Here is a 23,797-nt window from a genome sequence, read left to right as displayed (position 1 = left end):
GATTCCGCCGCGCAGCGTTTATGCCCCGCCTTCCAGCGGAAAAGACGGCTTTGGCGTTCGTTCAGGCGAGTAACGACAACGGGTAGTAAGAATTGCAATCATAGGCGTGGGTATAATTTCGTTGATTTATTTTTATTTTATATAATAATGAAAATGAAGATACCTTATTTGGACAATTGCAAATGCCAAACGATAACTTTGTTGAGCTCATTTGTAACACTGAAAAGATATTTCAAGATAATTTTGAACAATTATCCACAAAAAATAACATTTGTAGCACATTTCTTGAATTAATTAAAAGACTACCTTTTAGTCATCCGTGTCATTCTTTTCCGAAAGAATTTGTACTTAGGTTATATTTAAGGGTTTGAATTTATTATACGTTATAAACTATAAACCAAAATTTTAGGAATATTCAAAAAATAAACATAATAATGGAGAAATCTGTAATGATTATATTTTTAATACTATATATTATATTATTATATTTTTTTGTATATTATATTGTTTATATTATACTAAGTTTTATAATATGTATAAGTATTAGTCCAGGCTGTATCGTTGCTCCCGCTAGGAACATGATTCTCATTTGATTTTTTTTTTCATAATCTTACTAAAAAATGATCCTGCATGTTGCCAGACGTTACTAATGGTCAAAAATTGTTTAAACAATTTTTTTTAAACAAATTCGTAATTTTCGATTTTTCGCTCGAAACACATTTTTATAGTCTTTTTGGGGTATCCTGAACAAAAATATTCATATGCAACTTTTCTCTAAAATCTACCGTTTTCGAGATGCTAACGATTTTTTGTTTGAAAAAAAAAAACGCGATTTTAACCATTTTCTTCTCTAAGGATTACGTCAGTAAACAGGAACTTACAACAAGGAATTTTAATTACTCTTCAAGTTTTCTTTTAATAATCCGTATTAACTCCAAGTACAAAACCTATTACTTATTTAAAATACCTATTTTCTACTTTTAATGTCATACCACGTAATATTCTAATTCAAATTTCATATTATTAAAATTACCTACTACGGTACTGTCAGGTAGAAACTAAATACTTTATTTCAATAATAAAAATTATTTTAATCCAGCCCCGACAATTCCGCTTAATCTGAGAGAGAGCACGATTCCGTTTCGCTTGGTTCTCGACCGCCACATCAAAGGCGCCGACACGGACTCTTCCAGCTGTATTAAGCTGTGATATTAGTATGTAGTATACGGTACTAATTGTAAATAAAACTAATTTGTTTTAAAATATTGTTTATGCTGTTTTTAAAAACGAACATAAAAAATAAATAATAATACTAATCTCATTGATATGAAATATGTTTTTAAAATCTTTTAAAAATTTTATAATTATGTAGGTATGTTACTATTTTTTTACTCACGGCGGATGGTGTGGAAATTTGCTTTTTAATAACCAATCCTTTAAATTTAAATTATGAGATTTGACAACGCATAGCCACAGTAGCGCAGTCGGTCGAGAGTGCGGTGGCAAGCATTTCTCAGCTAGGCTTCCTACTCTGGTCCGGCTTCGATCCCCGGTGTCGGCACTGACAATATCGATGGCTAATGGGTGTTTGTCCGCGTTTTTTCAAGTGTAGCCCCCTTCTGCACAAGCCTTTGGCTTTTGGATTTGGGGGTTCTCTCATTTCTGTGGTGTGTTTTATGTTTTATGTTATAGCCCAGTTCCCAAGTGTGTCTAATGTGCACTTTTATTTGAGATCACACTAACCTGTCCAGCAGTGGGGTACAGTGGCACAGCCAGGATTACATTCTGGTGGGGCACAATAATTTTTTTGTTGTGTATGTACTTGTGTTTTGACCATAAACGAGGGGGGGGGGGTTAATAACTGAATAGAGAAAAGCTTAAAGAAAAATTTACATTTACTAAACACAATAAAAATTTACAATACTAAATCTAATCTCCTGGTCCCTTCTCACTGAGAATAGCTAGTACTTCTTTTGGATCTACATGGACTTCTCGGTGAATATTTAAATTGGCGAGGCCGTTTAACCTATTTTCACTCATTGAATTTCTCAAATAGGTTTTGAGCTGTCGTAGTGTTGAAAATGTCCTCTCTGCTGTAGCTTTGGATACTGTATTGTTGAGAATATCTTTAGTAGTATGAATATATTTGGATAAAAATTCGCATTGCATAAATTTATGCCATCGATTGCACTCTTTGGAATGGGAGGATCTGATGACTCACTGCGAGATTTAATAAATTTCTGGTACCACAAACGTAACTCGGCCTCCAAGATGTTTTTACTCAACTCCTGCACATAATGGCGATAAAAGCAGACTAGTATATGGAAGCTGTCTATTTGCTTTTGTGTGATAGATTTTCCACAAGGGAGCAGCACCATAAAATTACTGAGTATCGTCTTGTGTTTTGAAAATCAATCATTTAGGTTCAATAGAAAAGAATCTATCCATGGCAAAAATATTGGTATTTGGTAATATTTAATGCAGCTTTCAGTGGCAATGTTATCCCGGTGTACTTGTTTCACTGCTAGTCTTGGTATTTGATATCAATATTAAATATTTCGGCTTTCTGTTTAGCCTCGCCAGAAAAAAAATTATAACTCAATCAAATTATACCTACTCACCTGATCTAAGTCTGCACTATGTGTTTCAGTGCTTTCATCTAATTTGGGCTTTTCCTTTCAAAAAAGTTTAAGAAAGTCATTTTGGCTTCCGTTTATCACTAATCGTGATAATAAATTCGTATTTGTATATTTACGTGAACTAAAAGTATCTTGTTGATACAAGTCTCCTTAAAATGTGTATTAAGTGAAGATGCAAGCACGTCTAAACTGGAGAAGCCGTTCTGGCGTAATATCCAAACCAAAGCACAGGACTTGTACGCAAACCAGAGCGGTAGCGACCGCGGTGGCAGACGCGATGGCGGTATGTTCACAGGGCGGTACGCGATAGTACGCTGCAGAGAGGCAGGGGCGTTTGCCAGATCATGCAGATTTGCACTCTTCCATTTAGTTACATGTATGGCGGTTGACCGCACCGCCATCGCATCCGCCACCACGCCCTCTACCGCTTTAGTTTGCGCGCCGCAATATCTACGTACAATACTATCAATACTATTTTGCTCACTCATGCGCATTACTAATATTGTCAACAGTAACGGGGTTTAATTTCTTGACGGAGAGGTTAATTTTTTCCAAATTTTAGATAGGTATGTTCTGTTTTTAACTGAGATTACTGAATATGTTAATCAGCCGGTCTGGGGAGGCTACGTGCCCCGGTGCCCCCNGTTTTGAAAATCAATCATTTAGGTTCAATAGAAAAGAATCTATCCATGGCAAAAATATTGGTATTTGGTAATATTTAATGCAGCTTTCAGTGGCAATGTTATCCCGGTGTATTTGTTTCGCTGCTAGTCTTGGTATTTGATATCAATATTAAATATTTCGGCTTTCTGTTTAGCCTCGCCAGAAAAAAAATTACAACTCAATCAAATTATACCTACTCACCTGATCTAAGTCTGCACTATGTGTTTCAGTGCTTTCATCTAATTTGGGCTTTTTCCTTTCAAAAAAGTTTAATAAAGTCATTTTGGGTTCCGTTTATCGCTCATCGTGATAATAAATTCGTATTTGTTTATTTACGTGAACTAAAAGTATCTTGATACAAGTCTCCTTAAAATGTGCATCAAGTGAAGATGCAAGCACGTCTAAACTGGAGAAGCCGTTCTGGCGTAATATCCAAACCAAAGCACAGGACTTGTACGCAAACCAGAGCGGTAGCGACCGCGGTGGCAGACGCGATGGCGGTGCGGTCACAGGGCAGTACGCGATAGTACGCTGCAGAGAGGCAGGGGCGTTTGCCAGATCGTGCAGATTTGCACTCTTCCATTTAGTTACATGTACGGCGGTTGGCCGCACCGCCATCGCGTCCGCCACCACGCCCGCTACCGCTTTAGTTTGCGCGCCGCAATATCTACATACAATACTATCAATACTATTTTGCTCACTCATGCGCATTACTAATATTGTCAACAGTAACGGGGCCTAATTTCTTGACGGAGAGGTTAATTTTTTCCAAACTTTAGATAGGCATGTTCTGTTTTTAACTGAGATTACTGAATATGTTAATCAGCCGGTCTGGGGAGGCTACGTGCCCTGGTGCCCCCCCCCCCCTTGGTTGCGCCACTGAAAATTATTAAAAAAAATGTTAAAAAAAGAATAGTTTTCACGACGGAATTTGAAAAAATGTTTCTAAAAGTCAAAGGTAGCCTTCATAAAAATATGTTCCCCATTCAAAATTACACCCTGCATATCCAAATTCAAATAACCTGTACATTTTCTAGTTCATTTTATGGGATAATACTACTGAAATATGTTATAATTATGTATTTCATTAAAACGATACAAAATAAAAATTTGTAATAAGAATTGTTTGTAAAAACAATAAACAATATCTTTTTAGGATTGGTCACACAGATACCACAAGATTTTTATGAGTTTCTACTGGACCTACAGAATAAACTATCTTCAGTCATTAAATCTGTTGGAAAAATCGAACACTCGTTCTGGAGGGCCTTCCACACAGATATTAAGACTGAAAATAGCGAAGGTTTTATCGATGGGGATTTAATCGAGAGTTTCCTAGATTTATCTCAAGACAAAATGAAAGAAGTTGCGGATGGCCTAGGGGTAAGTAATGATGATCGTGTTATTTAAAAGGCTTCATTTCTGTCTTTACAAACACACCTCACCCGTTACGTTTGTTTCAGATGACCGTAGAGTATTTAGTGAAGATGATCGAAGATTTAACTAGGATACATTGAGAGTATTAGAATCTCCAGAGAGACTTTTCTAGCATGTGTTATAATTTTTTGAGAAAGCAGATTGTAACAGGTTTTTGTATGTTGACCTGTGAACTAATGATTGTGTATAAAACAAAATTTCATACAAAAAAGTGTTGTAACTTTATTTAATAATGAAAAATAAATATAAACTTTGGTCTTAATCTAACATTTGTGTCCGGAAGACATGATCGTATCCAGTTTTGATTAGGAATTGGAAATTCTTGTTATCCTGCAGGTGCTGCATAGACTGATCTTCAATCAAAGTGTCTAGAGGTGGGAGAAGATTTTGGGGATTTGCACCTACAAAATTATTCAGACTGCCTTTAATTAAAGAAGAACGTGCACAGTAAGGTGGCCCCAAAAAAAAACGAATATCTTTTTTTCGTGTCGCTTGTGTAAATATGTTAGTTTATCATGTTTTACGAGCCCCCTCAAAAAATCAACTAAAAAAAAAAACATTTTTAAAGGTCGCTCAAGATTTTTAAAAATTTCCAAAATCGTCAAAAATTTAATTTTTTTAAAACTTTTTTTCTCATTATTTTATCATTTTCTAAGTTGAAAAAAATCTCGATTCTGAAAATTTCAAATCGATATTTTAATTTCTAAAGGTCCCTCATAATTATTTTAACTTTCAAACTAGTGTACCTGTTTTCAAGCGACTTACCTTTAAAAATAAATATCAACAAACTAATATTTTTTTTTATTGAATTTGAACAAATTAATAGAAATAAATCACGAGACACTTAAAATTTAAAAAATTAAAAAATTATAAATATTTGATACTCAATAGTACGTTAGTAAATTTTGCCTTTTTAAGTGTCTTGTGATTTATTTCTATTCTTTTGTTTATCAAATTCATTAAAAAAAATTATTAGTTAGTTGATATTTATTTTTAGAGGTCGAAATTAAAATATCGATTTGAAATTTTCAGAATCGAGATTTTTTCAACTTAGAAAAAGATAAAATAACGAGAAAAAAAAAATTAAAAATAAAAATTCAATTTTTGACAATTTTGGAAATTTTAAAAAATCTTGAGCGACCTTTAAACAATTTTTTTGAGCAGATTTTTTGAGGGGGCTCTTAAAATATGATAAACTAACATATTTTCACAAGACACGAAAAAAAAATATTTGTTTTTTTTTGGGGCCACCCTAGCGCACAGCTTACCGACTATCTATCCAAATAAATATTAAATAATTTTGCAATTTTTGAATGTGACAAATAAATAATATCACTTCTTATTTATTTAGCATCTCAGTTTGAGTTTTCTGAAAAATTTTTTATTTAATTTGAATTAACTTAATACCTTAAAATAACTTAAAAGTACAAGAGCTGACAAAAATATGAGGCGGTTTTTGCTTATTTCCTCATTTGTCAGTTGAGAACTGTTCTTGGAGTGGCGTGTTGCCTCTATTCCAAATTCCATCAGCGCCAATGTTCCCTCAAATTTTTTTTTGACCCCTAAATTTTATTTTTAGCGAAATTTGTATTTTTGCCATTTTTAGATGCAATTCTTTTATAAAATAAAATTTAAAAAATGGTGAACAAGCCCATTGTGTGCAGAATACAAAAACAGCTGCGCAACTTTCAAAAGATTAACACCGGGCCGCGCTTCCGTGCAGCTTAGAGGGAACTTTGCCGCCAACTGTGAGGTGAGGAGCGTAATCCGCTTTCTTCTTGCAAAGGGAAAAGTGCTGTTCCAGGTTTCCAAAACTGTTTATGGGATGTTGTAATGAATCTCACTAATGTGTACAAGTGGTGTCACGAATATAAAGCCAGCAGAACGAATGCTCATGATGAACAGAGGAGTAGGCCTCCCTCAATTTTGAGTGATGAGATGATGAACAAACTCGAAGCAATGCCTCATGGCGACCGTCGACGATTTTGGACGAGATGAATGCAGTGTTTCCACAAATCTTCTGATCTATTTTGCATGAAATCATTACTGAAACACTTAGTTATCGCCAATTATGTGCGAGGTGGATACCAAAACAGCTCACGGATCAACACAAAGCCAACACATTCGCATCTTCATGGGAATTTCTCAAGCGCTTTGAATTGGAAGGAACAAATACTTGACTGTATTGTGACTGGCGACAAAACGTGAGTGGCCCACTACACACCTGAGACGAAAAGACAATCAACGCAGTGGCAACATCTGTCTTCATCATCAGCGAAAAAATTCAAAACTGTTGGTTTGGCCCGAAATATCATGGCAACTGTGTATTGGGACCTTAAAGACATTCTCCTCATTGACTTTTGCTCCAAGGGAAACAATTAATGCATGGTATTGTGAAGCTCTGAAAATGCTACGGAGGACGAGACACAACAAAAAAAGGAAAATGTACTTGTTGCATGACACTGCACGTCCCTAGAGGGCCAACGCCACTAACCAACTTTTGAATTCATTCGGTTGGAACATCATCAACGGCTCACAACCTTGACCTGGCACCTTGTGATTTTCATCTTTTATCTTCTCTGAAAGTGTTTATGGGTGGAAAGAGGTTTTCTATTGACGATGAGGTCCATAGTGTTGTGAAACAATGGACTCGGGAGCAAAGCTCTCTCTAAGCTGCGCGGGTGCATGGCCGCGCACTAATTTTTCAAAATGGGCTTGTTCGCCATTTTTTTAAATTTCATTTTATAAAAGTATTGCATCTAAAAAGTACAAAAATCCAAATTTCATTAAAAAAAGCATTTAGGTCAAAAAATTTTTTTTAATAATTTTGCTTCCATATACTTCAAATTAAAGGGAACATTGACCAGGAGGAGGTTGGAGATTTTTTTGACGAAGGTATGAGAAAGCTCATCCCTCGGCTCACAAAGTGCATTGAGGTTGAAGGCAACTACGTCGAAAAATAGTGTTTGATGTACCTTTCTGAATATGTAAATTTTTCATAAATATACTGCCGTTACGATTTAAAAAAAAATTGAGTACTCTTGTAGATATGCCTCATATGATTTTATATACACAAAAGTTTATACTCACCTAAAGTGATTGAAAGATCCACCAATCTAAAGAACAGTGTGCCTTGTAAAATCTCCAGAGGGGCGTCCAAATTCTTGTAATTCCAAGAGTCCCTCAGAATAGCCGACCTCCAAACCTTAAGAAGCAACTCTTCTCTCAATTCCTCATTATCTATAAACTGAAGGATGTCCAAGGCTTTTTTAAATTCCAACTCGCCAGCGTCTGTATATTCGCTGCATATATACAAATTTACCAGATCCTTGGGAGGAATGACCCTCGGTCTCATAGTGTCATACCCAAACTGCTGTAAAACGTAGTCGGGCAGATCCCCTTGAAAAGCAGTCAGTTCCAAGCATGAATTAATATTTGTAGTGAAAATTTCCAAGTCGGGGGTGTTGGGACCTGCCAATTTCGCCAATTTACTTAAGCTGTACATAGTCTTCTGTCTTGTGAGGGATTCTTCCTCTTCATCGGCCAGTTTTTGTAAAGTATCCGCGGCCAAGGCAAATTTCTGATCAAATATCTGCTGCATCCAAGAGAGAGACGGATGGTCTGACAAGAAGTTTGTGAACTTCTGAACATTTTTTGTTCTGTCAATTTTTCTGTATCGATCTATTAACTTTCCCTGTTTGTTCTCTTTAAGGAACCAGTTATAAACGTATTCTGTGAAGCCATCGTTACTGAAACGATCCATGTATTCGTCTAATCTCTGTTGGTTATCTGTTAATTCGCAGACGATAACTAATGTTTCAAAGTCCAGATATTTTTCTGCTAACTGTGCCGCTTTTTCCCATTCCTTCTCCGTCACTAAAAATAATTTTGTTAATATTTCTTACGAATACATTTATTTATAAAAGTGTTGTGGAAATGAGTGCAAAAAATTTAGGAGGTTATAGAATGATGATAATTTCCTATAAGCCATGGGCCTATCGTCTTTTGTTTTCGAGGTGGGCTAAAGATGATTTTGTAAATTAAAATTTTAATTATTTTGCAAAAAAAAAACTGTTGCTTCAAAATTTGGTGCAAGTACCTATAGTAAGATCGTATTCGATGCAAAATAGAGCAAAAAATTGTCGGTGTTTTATCAAAGGAAAATCGTGTCATAATTTTTAAGAGGCTAAGATGAACCATTTCAAATTTAAAATGAAACTGAATGTAATATCTGAAATACAGCTGCATACAGACTGTGTTCTGGTAGTAGCTGTAGTCGCCCAGGTGCATCGAGTGTACGAAGTGGTTGGTTATATGTCAAATATGGCGAGCTTGGTCGTAAATCAGACTGCCTCCAAAAAATAAGTAAACAACAGTGGCGTGTACAGAAGTGAAATGTAGTATATATGTGGAATTTAAAAAACAAATTGGATTTATAATAAATTACATTTAAAATAAATAGTTTATCAGAGTACAGGGATTTTTGTAGGAACAGAGTGCCAGACATGAACTGATCCCTTCATCCCTTCATAATGCATAAAGAAATTATTTAATTTCTAAACCTTTTAAAACCGTAAGGCAATGGATCCCTTGACAGGCAATTATTTATTACTTTGCATCGAATATGATCCTACTATAAGTGTTTGAGGGCGTTAAATGTGTCAACATTAGTAGTTTCTAACTCTGCTGGAGGTTGTTAGCTATCGTTCTGAAAAATTTTTTTAGTTTAGTTTTTTTACAGAGTATGTCGTACATTACAGTGTATAATTGCAATTCATTTCTGCAACACTATTTGTTAAACTTGATTTTTTATATTTCTTCCTATTTAATTTGAAACTTCTGCAACACTCTGTATATTAAGGCTAATTTGTAAAATAAACGATGTTGTGCCGATTTGTTAAGTGGATTCAAATAGATTTTTGATATTTTCTCCAATTTAAAACTTTTAGAATGTTTTACTAATCAGTAGGTACTTACATAGTGGTTTAATGAGTTTATGCCTATCGGAACAGTACTGTTTATACAATACATTTTCCCTTGGAGTGTTCTTTATACTTTCCAAATGGCATTTTCTTCCATCTAATATTAAGTCTGTCAATGCAACAAAATGATCCAGGAGGGAGTTTCTTAACTGGCCATGGTTAATCAGTTTCAGTCCATAACTAAATGTTATAGAATGCTGAAAGGGTGATACAATGGGTGTAATAAACCAATTTAGATCAAGTATAGACAATTAAATCTTGGCAGTCTTTTGCTATAAGTAGCAGCAAATCAGAACAAAAGGTGGTGTGGTTCTTTTTTTTTTCTAAATGAAATTTTTAAGAAATGCAGGTGCTTTATAAAACACCTGCACTTTATTTGCTATAAAAAAAGGTAGGTATCTTGCTATATGTCATTAAAATGCATTGTATAAAAAAAGAGGAATTTAATCTTTTTATCGCGATTAAGTTCATTTTTTATGATTTTGATCACCTTCTTTCTATTCAAATGTCAACGTCTAATGAGATATAGTTTGAATATAGTTCAAAATATTTAAAGGTCTATATCAGTAGATACCGACATTCGAATAAAGGTAAAAGTCATTACCACCTAGATTACCAAGGCATCACATTTCACATCTGATGTGCTATTGTTTAGTGGCGGAAGTCAGCATGTGTTGTTTAATAATTTTGGTAAATATTACAAAATCAATTACAGTATAAACTATAGACTCTTTAATGCAAACTAATTAAAACATGGGCTTAAAGAGATAAGTTTAAATTACCGATATTTTTGGATAACTGGATAGTAAATATGTTTATGTACATGTTATGTAATATGAATTAGATTTTATGTGGTACTGAGAAGGCAAAAAATAACAATAAAACCAAACATTATTGTAAAATAGTCGTATAAATATCGACATGTTTGCACAGCAATAATATTTCAACTGAAAAGATCTAATCGAGAAAGGTTCCGACTCGCATAAAAGGGTTTCCCCAAGACTGCCAGGGAATTACGTTTTTAGCGGTTACTTTTTATTATGTAGTCTGATTTTATAATCCGAGCTATATACGTTAAACCGAATTTCGTTCAAATTAAAGAGTTTTGTTTGGAAAATCGAAACGGGGATTCGTCGGGCCGGATTAGTGGATATTCAGATTAAAGTGAATTCGGATTAAAGAGTCTATACTGTATATTGTAAAAAACGATTTCAAATAATTTCACATATAAGTGTACTGTGTTATAAGTGTTTATTGTAGTAACTTAAATCAGGTTCTAAGATTGAGGTTAGGTTTGGTTGGAGGAGCTAATTTTAAATGTTGGGTCAGTGCATTTCAACAATTGCGTGTTAAAAAAACGGTGCATTTTATACCTCTATATGGAGAAACTACCTAAGAAAAATGGTCCTAAAATTAATGTCTCTGGTTTCTCAAAAGATGAAGTTACGTTGTAGTTTCGGGGCTTGCCAATTCCACAAACATATCAAAAGACAGATTTGTCATTTACTGTTTTATTTTGATTTAAATTTATTCCAAAGGACCCCATCATAATCTTATGGAAAATGACTTTCAGCAAAATCGTCTCAATTTTTAATATGAGATAGGTCTTTGGCCACAACTCCCAGTAATGCCTCTTTTTACCTCTAGAGGGCGCTGAACCCTGCCAGAACGAAACACTATATGAGATATGGATTTCAGTTAAATCGTCTGGTTTTTTGATATGTGATAGGTCTCATCAATCTGACCAATTGCCACGATTCCCGGTAATGCCTCCTTTTATCGCCAGAGGGCGCTTAACCCCGCTAGATTGATCCATAATCCCTTTTTACTTTCAAATAACCTTGAAAACAGGTTGATCGACCTGCTTAACGTAAGCAGCTACCCGAAAACCTTTAAGTACCTTGTTCAGATCCCTTGATACTTCTTAAATCAAACGTCAACTTATTAATTCAGATACTGCGGCTTCTGGAGTTACACGCCCTCTAGCGATTAAAGGACAATTCACAAATAGTTCCAGCCATGAAGCTTTTAATCAGATTGGTAAGAGCTATATCCCGTATCAAAAACCCAGACGATTTAACTGAAATCAATCTCTCATATAGTGCATCGTTCTGGCGGGGTTAAGCGCCCTTTAGAGGTATAAAAAGGAGTTACCGGGGGTTGTGGCCATTGGAAATTTTGATCAGATTGGTAAGACCTATCGCATATCAAAAATTGAGACGATTATGGCGGTATCCTTTAGTCCTGGCACAAATGGAGGAAGCATGGCACAGATTGAGTCGTAGACCAGAACAACTACTCAACATTCGTACCATTTGCTTTGGGCAAGTCTCACACACACCTCATCCACAACATACCACGTCTCCTATGTTTGTGTCTGGGTTTAGAGTATGTATTTTTATGTTAGGCAGCTAGAATCCTCAAATATCCCTTGACATCAAATTTCATTGGAGGTCTTAAAAAGTAATTTTTCAGGAAGGAAAATCATATTAACCCTTTCACTGCTCCAGACGTATATATTCGCTAAAAATTTATAGGGCTCAAACTGCTCCAGACGTAGTAATTCGCATGAATAGTTAAATTGGATCAGGCTGCTCAAACCGTATATATTCGCAACCATGTGCATTAGTGACTGGGTTATTGCAATTGGTAAGTCGAATGTTTGCGGGCGAGCTTATACCGATTGTGACAAATATTTTTATGGAAAGAGGTACTGGTAATAATACCAAGATTGTTCATGTTTCTTTCAGTTTCTATTTAGTACATATACTGTATTTTATTCAAAATAAAATCGTAAAATTTATCGGAAATCATAATTTAACACAACATAATGTAAAACTATAAGTGGTCTAACTGCTCCAGACGTATATATTCGCACGCGATAAACCTTCGCGCACGGCGCGGTAGCTACGTTCAGACGTATTGCGCAGCGAAAGGGTTAAAGTAAAATGACCTAAATCAATTTCTGTTTATCCAATGAAGTGCGACAATTTATGTTTGGACATCGTGTGTAAATATAAATCTTTGTTGCCATAAATGACAATCATAAAAGATTAGGGCCCGATATTACTAAAATTAAATCAACAAAACGTTCATAAATGGACACAAATTACTTACTTGTAAAATTAATGCATCGGCTGTACCCTCTGTCCCATTCGCTGCTGTCCAAGGCAAATAATCCAAATTAAACGATTTCGCAGCATCGGAAGGAGTATACTTTTCAACATTTTGGTTACGGTATTGGATAACTTCATTTAAAACAGTCTAAAATATGGACGAAGATGAAATAATTACTCCAATTAACCTTTTGGGCACTTACGAGCACAATTTCATTCGTATCATGAACGACTTGAGCAACTTGTGTCGGACTTAAGTCGGAATGCGCAGAATCCTCACAACAATTCACCAGTTCCTGTATTCCTTTGTGTACTTTACTGACTTCTCTATAAAATATGTCTTGGTTTGTGAGACCGTTGCCGGGAGTGATATCGAAATGTTGGATAGCTTTTTCAATAGCATTCTCCATTATTAAACTGTTCGGTAAGCTTTTCAAGACGATAGCTGCTGTAATTTTTTCCGAAAGCTCTCCTAAAAATTCATAATTATATTATAAATTAGTAAAAAATGTAAAACTAAACACCTTACCCAAGATTTGTACTGTCGCAGTGGGTGTATCTCTAATAGTAGATGCCATGAGCCGATCCCACAATCCAGAGTCTTTCAAAAACTTTAAATAAAGGGAAAGAGCCTTCTGCTTATCTTCCAATTGATGTAGAACTTGCATGGAATAGGAACTACCTATTCCCGCGGGTACATCCTTGTTCCATCGTGGATCACCTGCTGGTATGTCGTCTAGAAGATCTTTACACATGATCACCACAACTTTATCTAAAATACTGTCTATCCCCGGCACTGTAGATCCTTCAGTTGGAAACAATTCAGTAAGTATATCTTGATAAGCGGCCTACAAATAATTTTTTTATTAAACAGTAGCCGTGGTCAGTACAAATCTACTAACCTGCTGGTTTCGGATGTGGAATATAAAAGCGGCTTTTAACTGCCCCACAGTATCTTTATACGCAGTTAGTATCTCCTCAGGATCCATATTATAAACAGATAGATTGTTCCCAGTGACAGGCTCACTGAATGAAGTTTCAACTGGGGTATTTGGCGCTGTCATACTTAGATTCATGTAGTCACTAACAAGTTGATCACTACTTGAAACGGTCACAAGACCATTAACCCTCGAGAAAAAAATTGGTGTGTTGACGCAAATTGAACCCCCTAAAAACGTTCCATATTTGATAATTAATTATTTAATCAATTTATATATTTAGCTATCTAGAAATACCATATCCAATGGATAAGCTCTCAATTACACAAAAAGATAAAACAGAAATGTCCAGCAATCACTACAAATGTCAGCGATTGCTTCAAAATTATTGGGGAATTTTTCATTCCATTTTTTTAATTCACATCCATATTTCCTACCCGAACCATAGGGACAGATATAGATTTGAATTGAACTATTTTCCAGAAAATTGTAATTTTGTTATAAAAGTTAATAATGTTCTACATGTTTTACAAAAATTTGGGTATCGTTTTGGGTATTGTCAGGAAGGTAAAGTTCAATATGAACAAATACGGAATAATTTTTGCGCAAAATTAATTTTTTAGAACAAAATTGTGTTTTATTAAAAACAGTTCGATTTAGATATACGCATAAAATTTAGTTTAAAAATCTGCAACTAAATTTAAAAAATCAACAGGTCTGAAGTTCTTTTGAGAAAAAATGGCTGCATACCACACACATGCTCTTTGCAAGTCTAACTTGGTTCAGATGTGCAGTGTTCAGTATACAGAGTAATGCATTTAATAAGTACGAGTGAAGTAAAAGGTTGTATAAATCTGAAACAATGCATTAATGATTGAATTTCTTGCAAAAAAATTACATAAAACCATGAAATTTTGAGAGATTGGTGAAAAAATTTTGTGACAAGCATTTCTCACATAGGTCTGAAAAAAAAATTGTGAATTCGAATGGGATAAGTAAAATGTTCGGTTGGCATCGGATATACATACGATCTGGAGAAGAGATATAGGGATCGCCAAACTGTCTCAAGTCTACATAATTTAAATACAAAAATAACAATCATCAACATTTCAAATTAAAAATATAACATAATGAGGTCTCGCAAATGATACATACAGGGTGACTCAGTCATAATGTCATTAATTTTAAGAGAAGATAGGGAAAAATAAGTAGAACACGAATTTTAAAATGCATATTTACGCTAAAAAAAAATATTTTCAAATCGTTATTTAAACCCCTAGTTGGACCATTCCTAGCTGCTGACCCACAAAGGTATATCAAGAGTGAATCTTGACCTACTATATAATTTAGTCACTAACCCAAATTTTGCGTTTTTAATACATGGTGAATGACAAGGAGTAAACAGATCATTTTACCTACACACATGAATGAATAAAATATTTTTTTAGATTTTAAATATTAACAAGTATTATTTATTTGTTAATGAAAACAAACATTTAACAATAATTGTAAATTTAAGAGAACTGAGAAAAACAGCTGTTTTCTTCAACACTCAAACTCTCTTAGGTCCGCTAGCGTGTTCCTGGTCAGCAAATGTGATGCAAAGTAGGACGCCAAATTACGGGGAGTTAAGGGTTATCATTTAAAAGGTTGAGTAAAACTTTTTTCCGATTTTCTGCCTTTCCTCTGCTCTCCGTAATGAAATTATGACTGAATCACCCTGTATATAATGATGACAACTCACCTAACAATAAGTCTTGTGGAAAATTAAATTCTAAAACATCAGGCTCTTCTTGCGGTTTCACTACTGTAATGGTTTTTAAGTTATATATGTATGCATTTATCCCACACAACAAAAATCTGTATGACAACGCATCACTGGGGTTATCTTCTCGATATAATCCAGACATTTTTAATAATAGGAAGTCCCGTATTTGAGTTGTACCATTTGTGCTGAATGATATCAATGCATAATGCACCTGCAGAATATAAAAATTACATTATTTTCATACCAAAAAGGTTTACAAGTCAAGGAATAAGCAAAATTGCTTTTTTAAAATAGGTGTATCTCAATTTTGATTTAAATTCAAAACTGTAAAATATGCAAATTTAAATTAATGTAAATTTTAGTTCTTAGCAATTTTCTTCTAATCTAGATATTATTGTATAAACAATAATTTACACATTCCAGATGATTATAGATATTGTACAGGGTGTAACTTTGATTGGGGATCATATTTATATGGCAACTATGTACCTTTGATCTTTAGAAACACGTCATAAGTTTGTTTTCTCAAATTTTGTTGTAAAAACTGAATTTAATTTTAACCTTGTTTCTGTAAATTTCATACCATGCTGCTATATGATATACAAAGTAAAATAAAACTAAAAATCTTTTGAGACTCGATTGTAAGTTGCTAGAGTAGAGACGGTGGTGGGTGGAATATACAAAAAAAAAAAAATTATTACCTGTGGAGACATTTGGACATTTACAGCAGCAGCTAGTATAATAATATTTTCCTTATCGGATTGTATATCTAATAACCACGTATCAATTTCAGCTTGGTCCCCTACACAGTTGTCCCAAACAGCATTGTGAAAACTGTCTCTTACAAGACGATTCAATTCAGATACGCATACTAACTGTTCGGTTTCTGTGGTGGAAAGAATCCACTTTTGAAGTGAATGTCCAGCAAGTACAAACACTGTCCATGATCCATCCTTATTTAGAACACTCAGCACTCTTATAAGTCTCTGAAAATTTATATTAGGAAATTTATGTTATTATTTTCATCTTTACTTACTGTCTCTGATGAATGTTCATTAGAAATTGGTCCAAATATTAAAGAAGACATACGTTTACTGATACCACCCAACCACCCACTGGGTGTCTTCAGATGTTTGCATTGTAAGATATGTCTTCCTCCACTAACTTGTGGCTGAACCAGGACTGTAGTGCACGTTGTTGTTGCTAAGATACATCCCAAGCCCTCAACGTCTGTTAAACTGTCACATTCTTGACCTTGTAAATCTATAGTCTGTTCTATAGTTACCCCTTCATGAACAATTGCAGGCCAATAACGAAGAACACCTAAAAATGACTCATAAGTATTTTCAATACGTTGTATGTAAATATTGAATTTAAAAGCCTTTCCCGACATATGTAACTGGCAACTTACCTTCAGGAGATACGGCAATACAGGAAGGACTATTAGAGCCTGCTGCAATAAAAACAGATATCAATTCTGCTCTGTGAGCCAAGTCACTTTGTGGTAATTGCAATTCAAAACATTGATTTACACCACCATGTTTTCGCTGAGGTGTACCAGGAGCTGAAGGAGATTGGCGATATTGCCATATTAATAGTCTTCTTCCACATACAACCCATGCATAACCACATTCACAAATACGAGCAGACACCACAGTGTTCCCTATAATAATAAAAAAAAAAAAACAACAAAGCCTTATATACAATACCAGTAATATTTCTTACTGTCTGCGAATGTTAAAGCTTCAGTAATAAGTACAGGTAAAGGTTGACCAAAACGTTCCACATAATTATGCGGTGTTTTTAAAACTATTTGCACCGATTGTGCAGATTTTCCAGATACGCTCAATCGTCTAAAACACAATTTTACCTTTACCGGTATTTCTCATAATTACTCAGATTGCTACTTACGACGATTTTCGAAATGATGGCGGTATAATCCTTTTTGAGCTAATATTTTGACGAGATCTTGGCGAGAAAGGACTTTTTATTGAAAAAGAACTTTGTAAACTTCTGTCCATTTTAACGTTAATTTAAAATTTTCATAAATGAAAATGAGGTTAGAAAAAAAATACAAACAGTTTACTTCTATATTCAACAGTATTCCACATACTTCTATCAAGTATGTGCAGTATTCATTCTCCATAAGCCCTGTTCGTTAGATTCACTCCTAGTGATCCAAAGGATCTTGGATCATGAAGAGTACGGAACAGTGACGTCACCAGATCCATTTAGATCACAAACTAGAGCAGTCAGCTCTTGGAGTAATTTGCCTGTGTTCGTTAAGACGACTTGATGACTTGAACATAAACTATCATAACAATTTTTCCATAATGACCTATGCTTTGATTTGTTGTATACGTGTATGTTTTAAGTTTACTTCAATCTAGGGTATTTTAGCAGTTTCGCTTCTGCATGTTTAGGTATATAAAAAGTAAATTTGTTATCCATCATGAATAAAGAAAACTTATTAGGTTTATTGGCGGAATACTAGTGGAAGAAGGAGAAAATGGATTGAAAAATGTACCAACATGTTTAGATGTAGAAGTCACCACTTCAAAAGAAAGCAAATTTATCTAACAATTAAACATAAAAAAAGTTTACCGGCATACGTCAGATATATGAAGTAATAAAAATAAAATCAGCTGATTGCTTTACTCTCTTTGTTCTAGCACAAATAACAGAGCAACCAGAGCAATGATCTTATATTGATCAGAGTGAAATACTCCTGCATCGTTATGCGTTAACAACATAGATTTTCTGCTCGGCTTCAACGAACGCCGATAAATTATTCCGATTAAGTTGGAGTACGTCAAGAAGACACAACGAACAGTACTATAGAGAACATTTTTTTACTTTAATCTATGGTCAGTGTTGGTCACAAGGTCATCTATGTTATATTTTTTGTGGGGTCCTCTGTGGTGTAGGCATATGAGTAATTAAATAAGAATGTTTTATTCTGTGTCTTCAGCAGCAGTGGCAGAGTACTGCCATCTGTAGCTGGTGCAGCAAACGACACACTCGGAAACCACAGACCATAAAATAATTAAGGAAAAACACAATTAGAGTAACCTCTAATTTTACAATCTACTCGATACTAGATGTCATTGCACCATAAAGGCGTAAATTGAAATGTAACAAAATACAGTAATTGAAAGAGTTAAAAGTATTTCATAATAGATCACAAAACAGCTACTAAGTTATCAATTGAAATTAACGTGAACCATACAAATTCATTCTGTTACGAATTCGAAAATATTTAAGGATTAAAAAATGTACAGCGAGATTTTTGTAATTATTGCTTTTTTTAAGGAAACCATTAAAAACTGCAAATTTTAAAGAATTATTTACCTGCCTTTATGTAAAATACATAGCACAGTTACTTAACAAAAATTATGGTAGATACATTTATTTCAAATTAATTGGTTTTCATCAGTACGATGTAACATACTACACTTACAGCACTTATAGCAAATAACAATTTTAAATATAATGTGCATTTCAGTTTTTTAAAAGGTGAAGGTGAAAAATCATCCTAAATTGAAGTTTGGCAGCTCCTACTCTGAAAACTCTGTAATGTTACGTTAACAAATTGTTTTGCTGAATGTTGGAGACTATCCGAGGATTTCGAGGTGATATTATTACAATAGGTGAACTTTTGGTTGATCATAAAAATAATGTCGGCACAGCACTTCCTATTACTGTTTTTTAAACCTTTTAACACAAAATGGTCTTCACAAAAATAATGATTTGTGTTTGTCGGAGTAAATTCTGATTTACATGCATACTTTTCGAACTGATTCTGTCCACAGTAATTGTCTGTCTTTTGTAATTCTGAAAAAACTTTTAATTTTATAGAACATATTACAGATATTCATATAGTAGGGCATGCTTTTCCAATTTGGAGTAAAACATTGTTTAGTTCTACCATTGTTTATATCGCGACTAAGATCCTTACACATCCGATATCAGTGGGCAATGGATAGGCATGCTACCGTTGTGCAAACGGAGTTAGCAGGCATAACCATAGCCGCGAAGGAAATTGCCCGCAGGCATACTACGGGCAAAACCATTAGAATCTACACGGAAAGTAGACAATCACTACTGACCTTGCGTAATCATAAGATAATGACTAGGACAGTATGGGAATGCCATGAAGCACTAGTTGTGGCCTCGGCCGCTAACAGCATATCTGTATGCTGGGTAAAGGGACACGAGCAGTGCTATGGCAATAAAGAAGCTGACAAGCTAGCCAGGAGCGCATCGGGCCTCAACATTTTTGGACCCGGCCCCTCCAGTGTGCTTCCGTTGTCGGCACTTGTTGGAATTATCAAGGAAGACACCCACAAAGAATTTATGAAACGGTGGGATGAAACAATCAGCTGTCACTTTGCTAAGGAGTTCTTAGTGTATCCTAGCAAAGACACAGCCAAAAAATACCTGGCTATGTCTAGGTCAAATCTTCGCCTGGTGACAGGTATTCAAACTGGACACTGTTGGCTAAGGAAACACCTTTACAATATGGGGAAGTGTGAAACACCTCTTTGTAGGGGCTGTGGACAGGAAGACGAGATGGTGTTGCATTTACTATGTGAATGCACTGCCGTCTCGTCAACAAGAGAGTCCATGTTGGGAGAATGCTGGGCCTTCAATGGCCTATATTAGAGAGACCCCCTTGAGCAACGTCACCACCTTTTTCACTGTAATAGGCTGGTTGGCGGCTCAGGTGAATTGACCTCTCTAATGGGAGGAAGTACAAGGGGCCCAATGGGGACTAAGTGCTGTAGCTTTGCTACCCTACCCACAATTCCAGATTCCAGATATCGCGACTGTAGTGGTATGTTGTAGTCATGTACCTACTTCGATAGTAAGTATATGGTTGTAGTATGTGTAGTGCGAGAGAATGAAGAGATTTAAACTACTATATGACAACTAAGATCAAGAGATAGAAATAGTAACTATGTCACATATTTACCAATATTCAGTCGCGAAAAAACCTACAGATTCGATCTATGGTTGCAGATTTCTGTTTAACAATTTCAATAAAGGACAATGTTTTGCTGCACCAACCCGAGATGGAATGCATGCTCCGTCCGTCCTAGGCGCCTTATCCAATAAAAAAAGGTACATACCATAGATTACAGAGATTAATCATTTAATTGGACAAATTTTTCAACTTCTTAGTTTAAGACCAAACAGAATGACTACAGCTCTGAATTTTGTCTCAGGACATATAATAATGCATCGATATAAAGAAATTGAGCAAAATATTTTAAATGGCAGCATATACTTTTTATGTATTTCGATAATGAAGTTTTTTTTTGTATTTCCATGAAATTTTATCCGACGTTATTAAAGGTTTCCGACCTATCCGAAAATAATTTTTTAACTTCAACACCCTGCTTAGGAACAAAGCATTTTTCAACAAAATTCAATTTGAACTATCCCCTCTCGATTTTCATAAGAAAATCTATTGATGTCCATAAATGAACACCTTATATAAATTCAAAGCAAACTTATTGCTGTGAGGTAATTTCTAATTTAATTTTACAAAGGTAAGAAAAAAACTGGTACTTAAATATTTTTTATTGGATGTTTGATTTTATTACATATGGATATATAACACTTACATGTACATAAAGAAACTTAAATATAAAAATATTTGGTTGAATATTTGCAGTTTGACAATGGAACAACAAAAATTATTTGTACTGGATTGTTCCCTGATGTACAAATATGCAAATGCATTTATTCTTTATTGTATGGTTAGTACTATACATGAAGTTATAATCTAAATGTAGGGCATACAACACAACTTAAATTTAAATTCTACATTATACACTGGATGTTACAATCTTATGAACACATAAAAATCAATTGTGACTCAATCTTAACAGCAAACTTGCATTTTTAAAAAATTTGTCGCTGAACGCAGATGAAAAGGTTCTTATTAACATAGGTCACCAAAACAGTACGAATTTACGTTTAATTTGTGCGGTATGTAAAAGATAACAGGAAGCGTAAAATACACAAAAAAATGTATCTCAAAAACTTATTTTAATAAACCAAACAACTCTGTTTATAAATATGCACACGATAGTTAAATGACGTTTATAGAAAAATGTAATATTACCAAAAATAAAAATTCAAAAAACTTCTTGTATAATATTTAAAAAATGTGATGTTTCCTATGGATAAAATTGAAATTTAAAAATATAATGCCCATCAAATAAAATGGAATGTTTCTAACAATAGAAAAATATAGTTATAAAAAAATTACACGATTAGATATTTTTATCAATAGTAAATATTGGATTTTTGTCTTTGTAGGCCTGGTTGTTTGTTCTTCTTAGTAGTTATTGCGTTCAGAATTTTGGTGGACACTGGAAAAAACCTTTAGTTAATATTTTACAACATACATGTTAATTTATTTACTTAGATTCGTAAAGCAAAACTTGATTTATACAGGTACAATATTTATTTTTACACAGTATAAAAATAAAGTTGAAATCTTTAGGTAAGTATATACAAAATCTTATTTAGAATAACGTAACTACAATAAAATAATAAAGGGAAAGTAATGACAACTGTACAGAGAATGACAAATGAAATTTGTTAGCAGTTACCGATATAAATGAAGTGAAGAAACACGAAGGTCCTGAAGAAGCAGACAGCTTTGTGGGATGATTAGTGATTCCTTGTTAAACAAAACAGAACAACAAAATCACTAGTCTTCCACACAACTCCATCCTGTTAGTATCAAATCCACACACCATGTTATTAGTAATCTTCTTTTAGCTATGCACAGTTATATTCTTGCCATGAAGCCACAATAGAACAAAGAATATTACGGGATGCCACAGAAGTATAATTATTTTCGGATAATAAATAAGATGTTTTTTACCAAAATAATATAAATGCAAATCGATTTCAAATATTTATTAGTAGGTTCCTTCAGCTTGTCCACTGTTAAAGCAGAAGTCACCTTTCATTAAATATTTGACTGCTGTTTCTGGGACATCCTGCACTTCTCACATATATTTAAAAATGGAAGATACAGACATACCCTGCTATTAGAAAATTGACCTTTAAGCCACCCTCTTTAAAACACAACTACACTGAAATTAAATGACAATAATTTGTTATTCAATTATTAAAAAAGCATTAGTAATGATAAAAAATATTGCAGATATACAGTTTTTTTATAATTACAGTGTGGTACACACAAATGACAGGGCACCATTAAATCAACTAATATATAAATGGCTTAGTTTTGCAAGTGATGTGTGATACCTATGTATCGATCGCATATATGAAACCATGTCAGTTTCACTGTCATTAGTAGACTAATGGATAACATTTTCCAAAGTTAATAAAATATCTGTTTCACAATATCTGATGAACTTCAAAGTTTAGTTATATCTATTGTCAAGGTAAGCAATACTTGAGGTATAGTCTTTCCGATATCAATTGAATAACCAAGAGTATGACAGTATGTACCAGGTCGGTCGCTGACGCAGCAACTTGGCATTGAAATATTTGAAAAACTTGTTCCCATATTTATTTAGCCATAGCCACATACAGGTCTGGTCGAACTAAACGTGGAGATGGTAAAAATGTATACGTCCAGTTGAATAATGCGAGCGCGGGCAAACGAAATATAAATACAGTTGGATTGGGCCACTGGGAAATAAATCTCAGCCGTTGGCAAGTGGTCGACAAATATTTATGTGTACAAATAATACAAATTTTGCAATATTTTTTAAAATTTTAAAATTAACTAACTAATTAAAAAATGAATTGATTTTGGACAAATTTTAAATAAAAACAAGTTTATATTTATGGATCGATTTTTTGATTTAAATTAATGGATGGAAACTTTATTTCAATAAAATTTCATTAGCACTAATTCACAAGACTAAACCGAAATATATGACAAGGTCACAGTGGAAGACTAGTTTTTAGATCACTCGCAAGGAACCTAACCTAATCCATTGGCACTGAAATATACACAGTCTGGCTATTAAGTTTTAAACTGATTTTTTTTGTGTGTGAAACGAGTTTTGCGAGAAACAACTACTCTGGGGCCTATATGCCTTGACCGGTATTGGATTATACTAGTATAACAGCAAGGATCGTTCGTCAGTTTAACCCACCAGACACAGACTGGTTTTAGACTTATTGGTTCTCATCAGTATGTCGTATGTGAGAGAAAGAAATATGTTATACACGGAGCGTAAATGGCTCCATCTAT

The 23,797-nt window shown here is 34.2% G+C and overlaps 3 protein-coding genes across 7 annotated transcripts in view; 1 reads left to right on the top strand and 2 right to left on the bottom strand.

Annotated features, from left to right (window-relative positions):
* The window catches only part of LOC108909244 (DNA damage-binding protein 1), a 21,531-nt gene extending 16,530 nt beyond the window's left edge, over positions 1 to 5,001 (top strand). The window contains exons 13-14 of the mRNA XM_018713510.1: positions 4,459 to 4,685; positions 4,766 to 5,001. Coding sequence (XP_018569026.1) covers positions 4,459 to 4,685; positions 4,766 to 4,819 — 281 coding nt within the window. The 3' untranslated portion in view covers positions 4,820 to 5,001. The remainder of the gene's footprint in view (positions 1 to 4,458; positions 4,686 to 4,765) is intronic.
* On the bottom strand, positions 4,937 to 17,624 carry LOC108909243 (nuclear pore complex protein Nup133). The gene is made up of 13 exons (XM_018713509.1): positions 17,455 to 17,624; positions 17,269 to 17,396; positions 16,955 to 17,206; positions 16,580 to 16,866; positions 16,245 to 16,529; positions 15,520 to 15,754; positions 13,740 to 14,005; positions 13,367 to 13,685; positions 13,041 to 13,309; positions 12,839 to 12,985; positions 9,717 to 9,918; positions 7,830 to 8,615; positions 4,937 to 5,140 (listed from the first exon to the last, which is right to left on the bottom strand). The coding sequence occupies exons 1-13, from the start codon at positions 17,562 to 17,564 to the stop codon at positions 4,998 to 5,000; spliced, it is 3,429 nt and encodes a 1,142-aa protein (XP_018569025.1). The 5' UTR covers positions 17,565 to 17,624; the 3' UTR covers positions 4,937 to 4,997.
* A 4,121-nt stretch (positions 17,625 to 21,745) lies between these two features.
* LOC108909242 (heterogeneous nuclear ribonucleoprotein K) overlaps positions 21,746 to 23,797 on the bottom strand; it is a 231,069-nt gene continuing 229,017 nt past the window's right edge. For all 5 annotated transcript variants that reach the window (XM_018713505.2, XM_018713504.2, XM_018713503.2 and 2 more), the window contains one exon: positions 21,746 to 21,926. In XM_018713505.2, coding sequence (XP_018569021.1) covers positions 21,893 to 21,926 — 34 coding nt within the window. In that variant the 3' untranslated portion in view covers positions 21,746 to 21,892. The remainder of the gene's footprint in view (positions 21,927 to 23,797) is intronic.

Source organism: Anoplophora glabripennis, unplaced genomic scaffold (assembly GCF_000390285.2).
Source record: "Anoplophora glabripennis isolate ALB-LARVAE unplaced genomic scaffold, Agla_2.0 scaffold431, whole genome shotgun sequence".
Lineage (NCBI taxonomy): Eukaryota > Metazoa > Arthropoda > Insecta > Coleoptera > Cerambycidae > Anoplophora > Anoplophora glabripennis.
The sequence above is the reverse complement of the archived record's forward strand: the minus strand, read 5'-3'. Positions and strand labels throughout refer to the sequence as shown.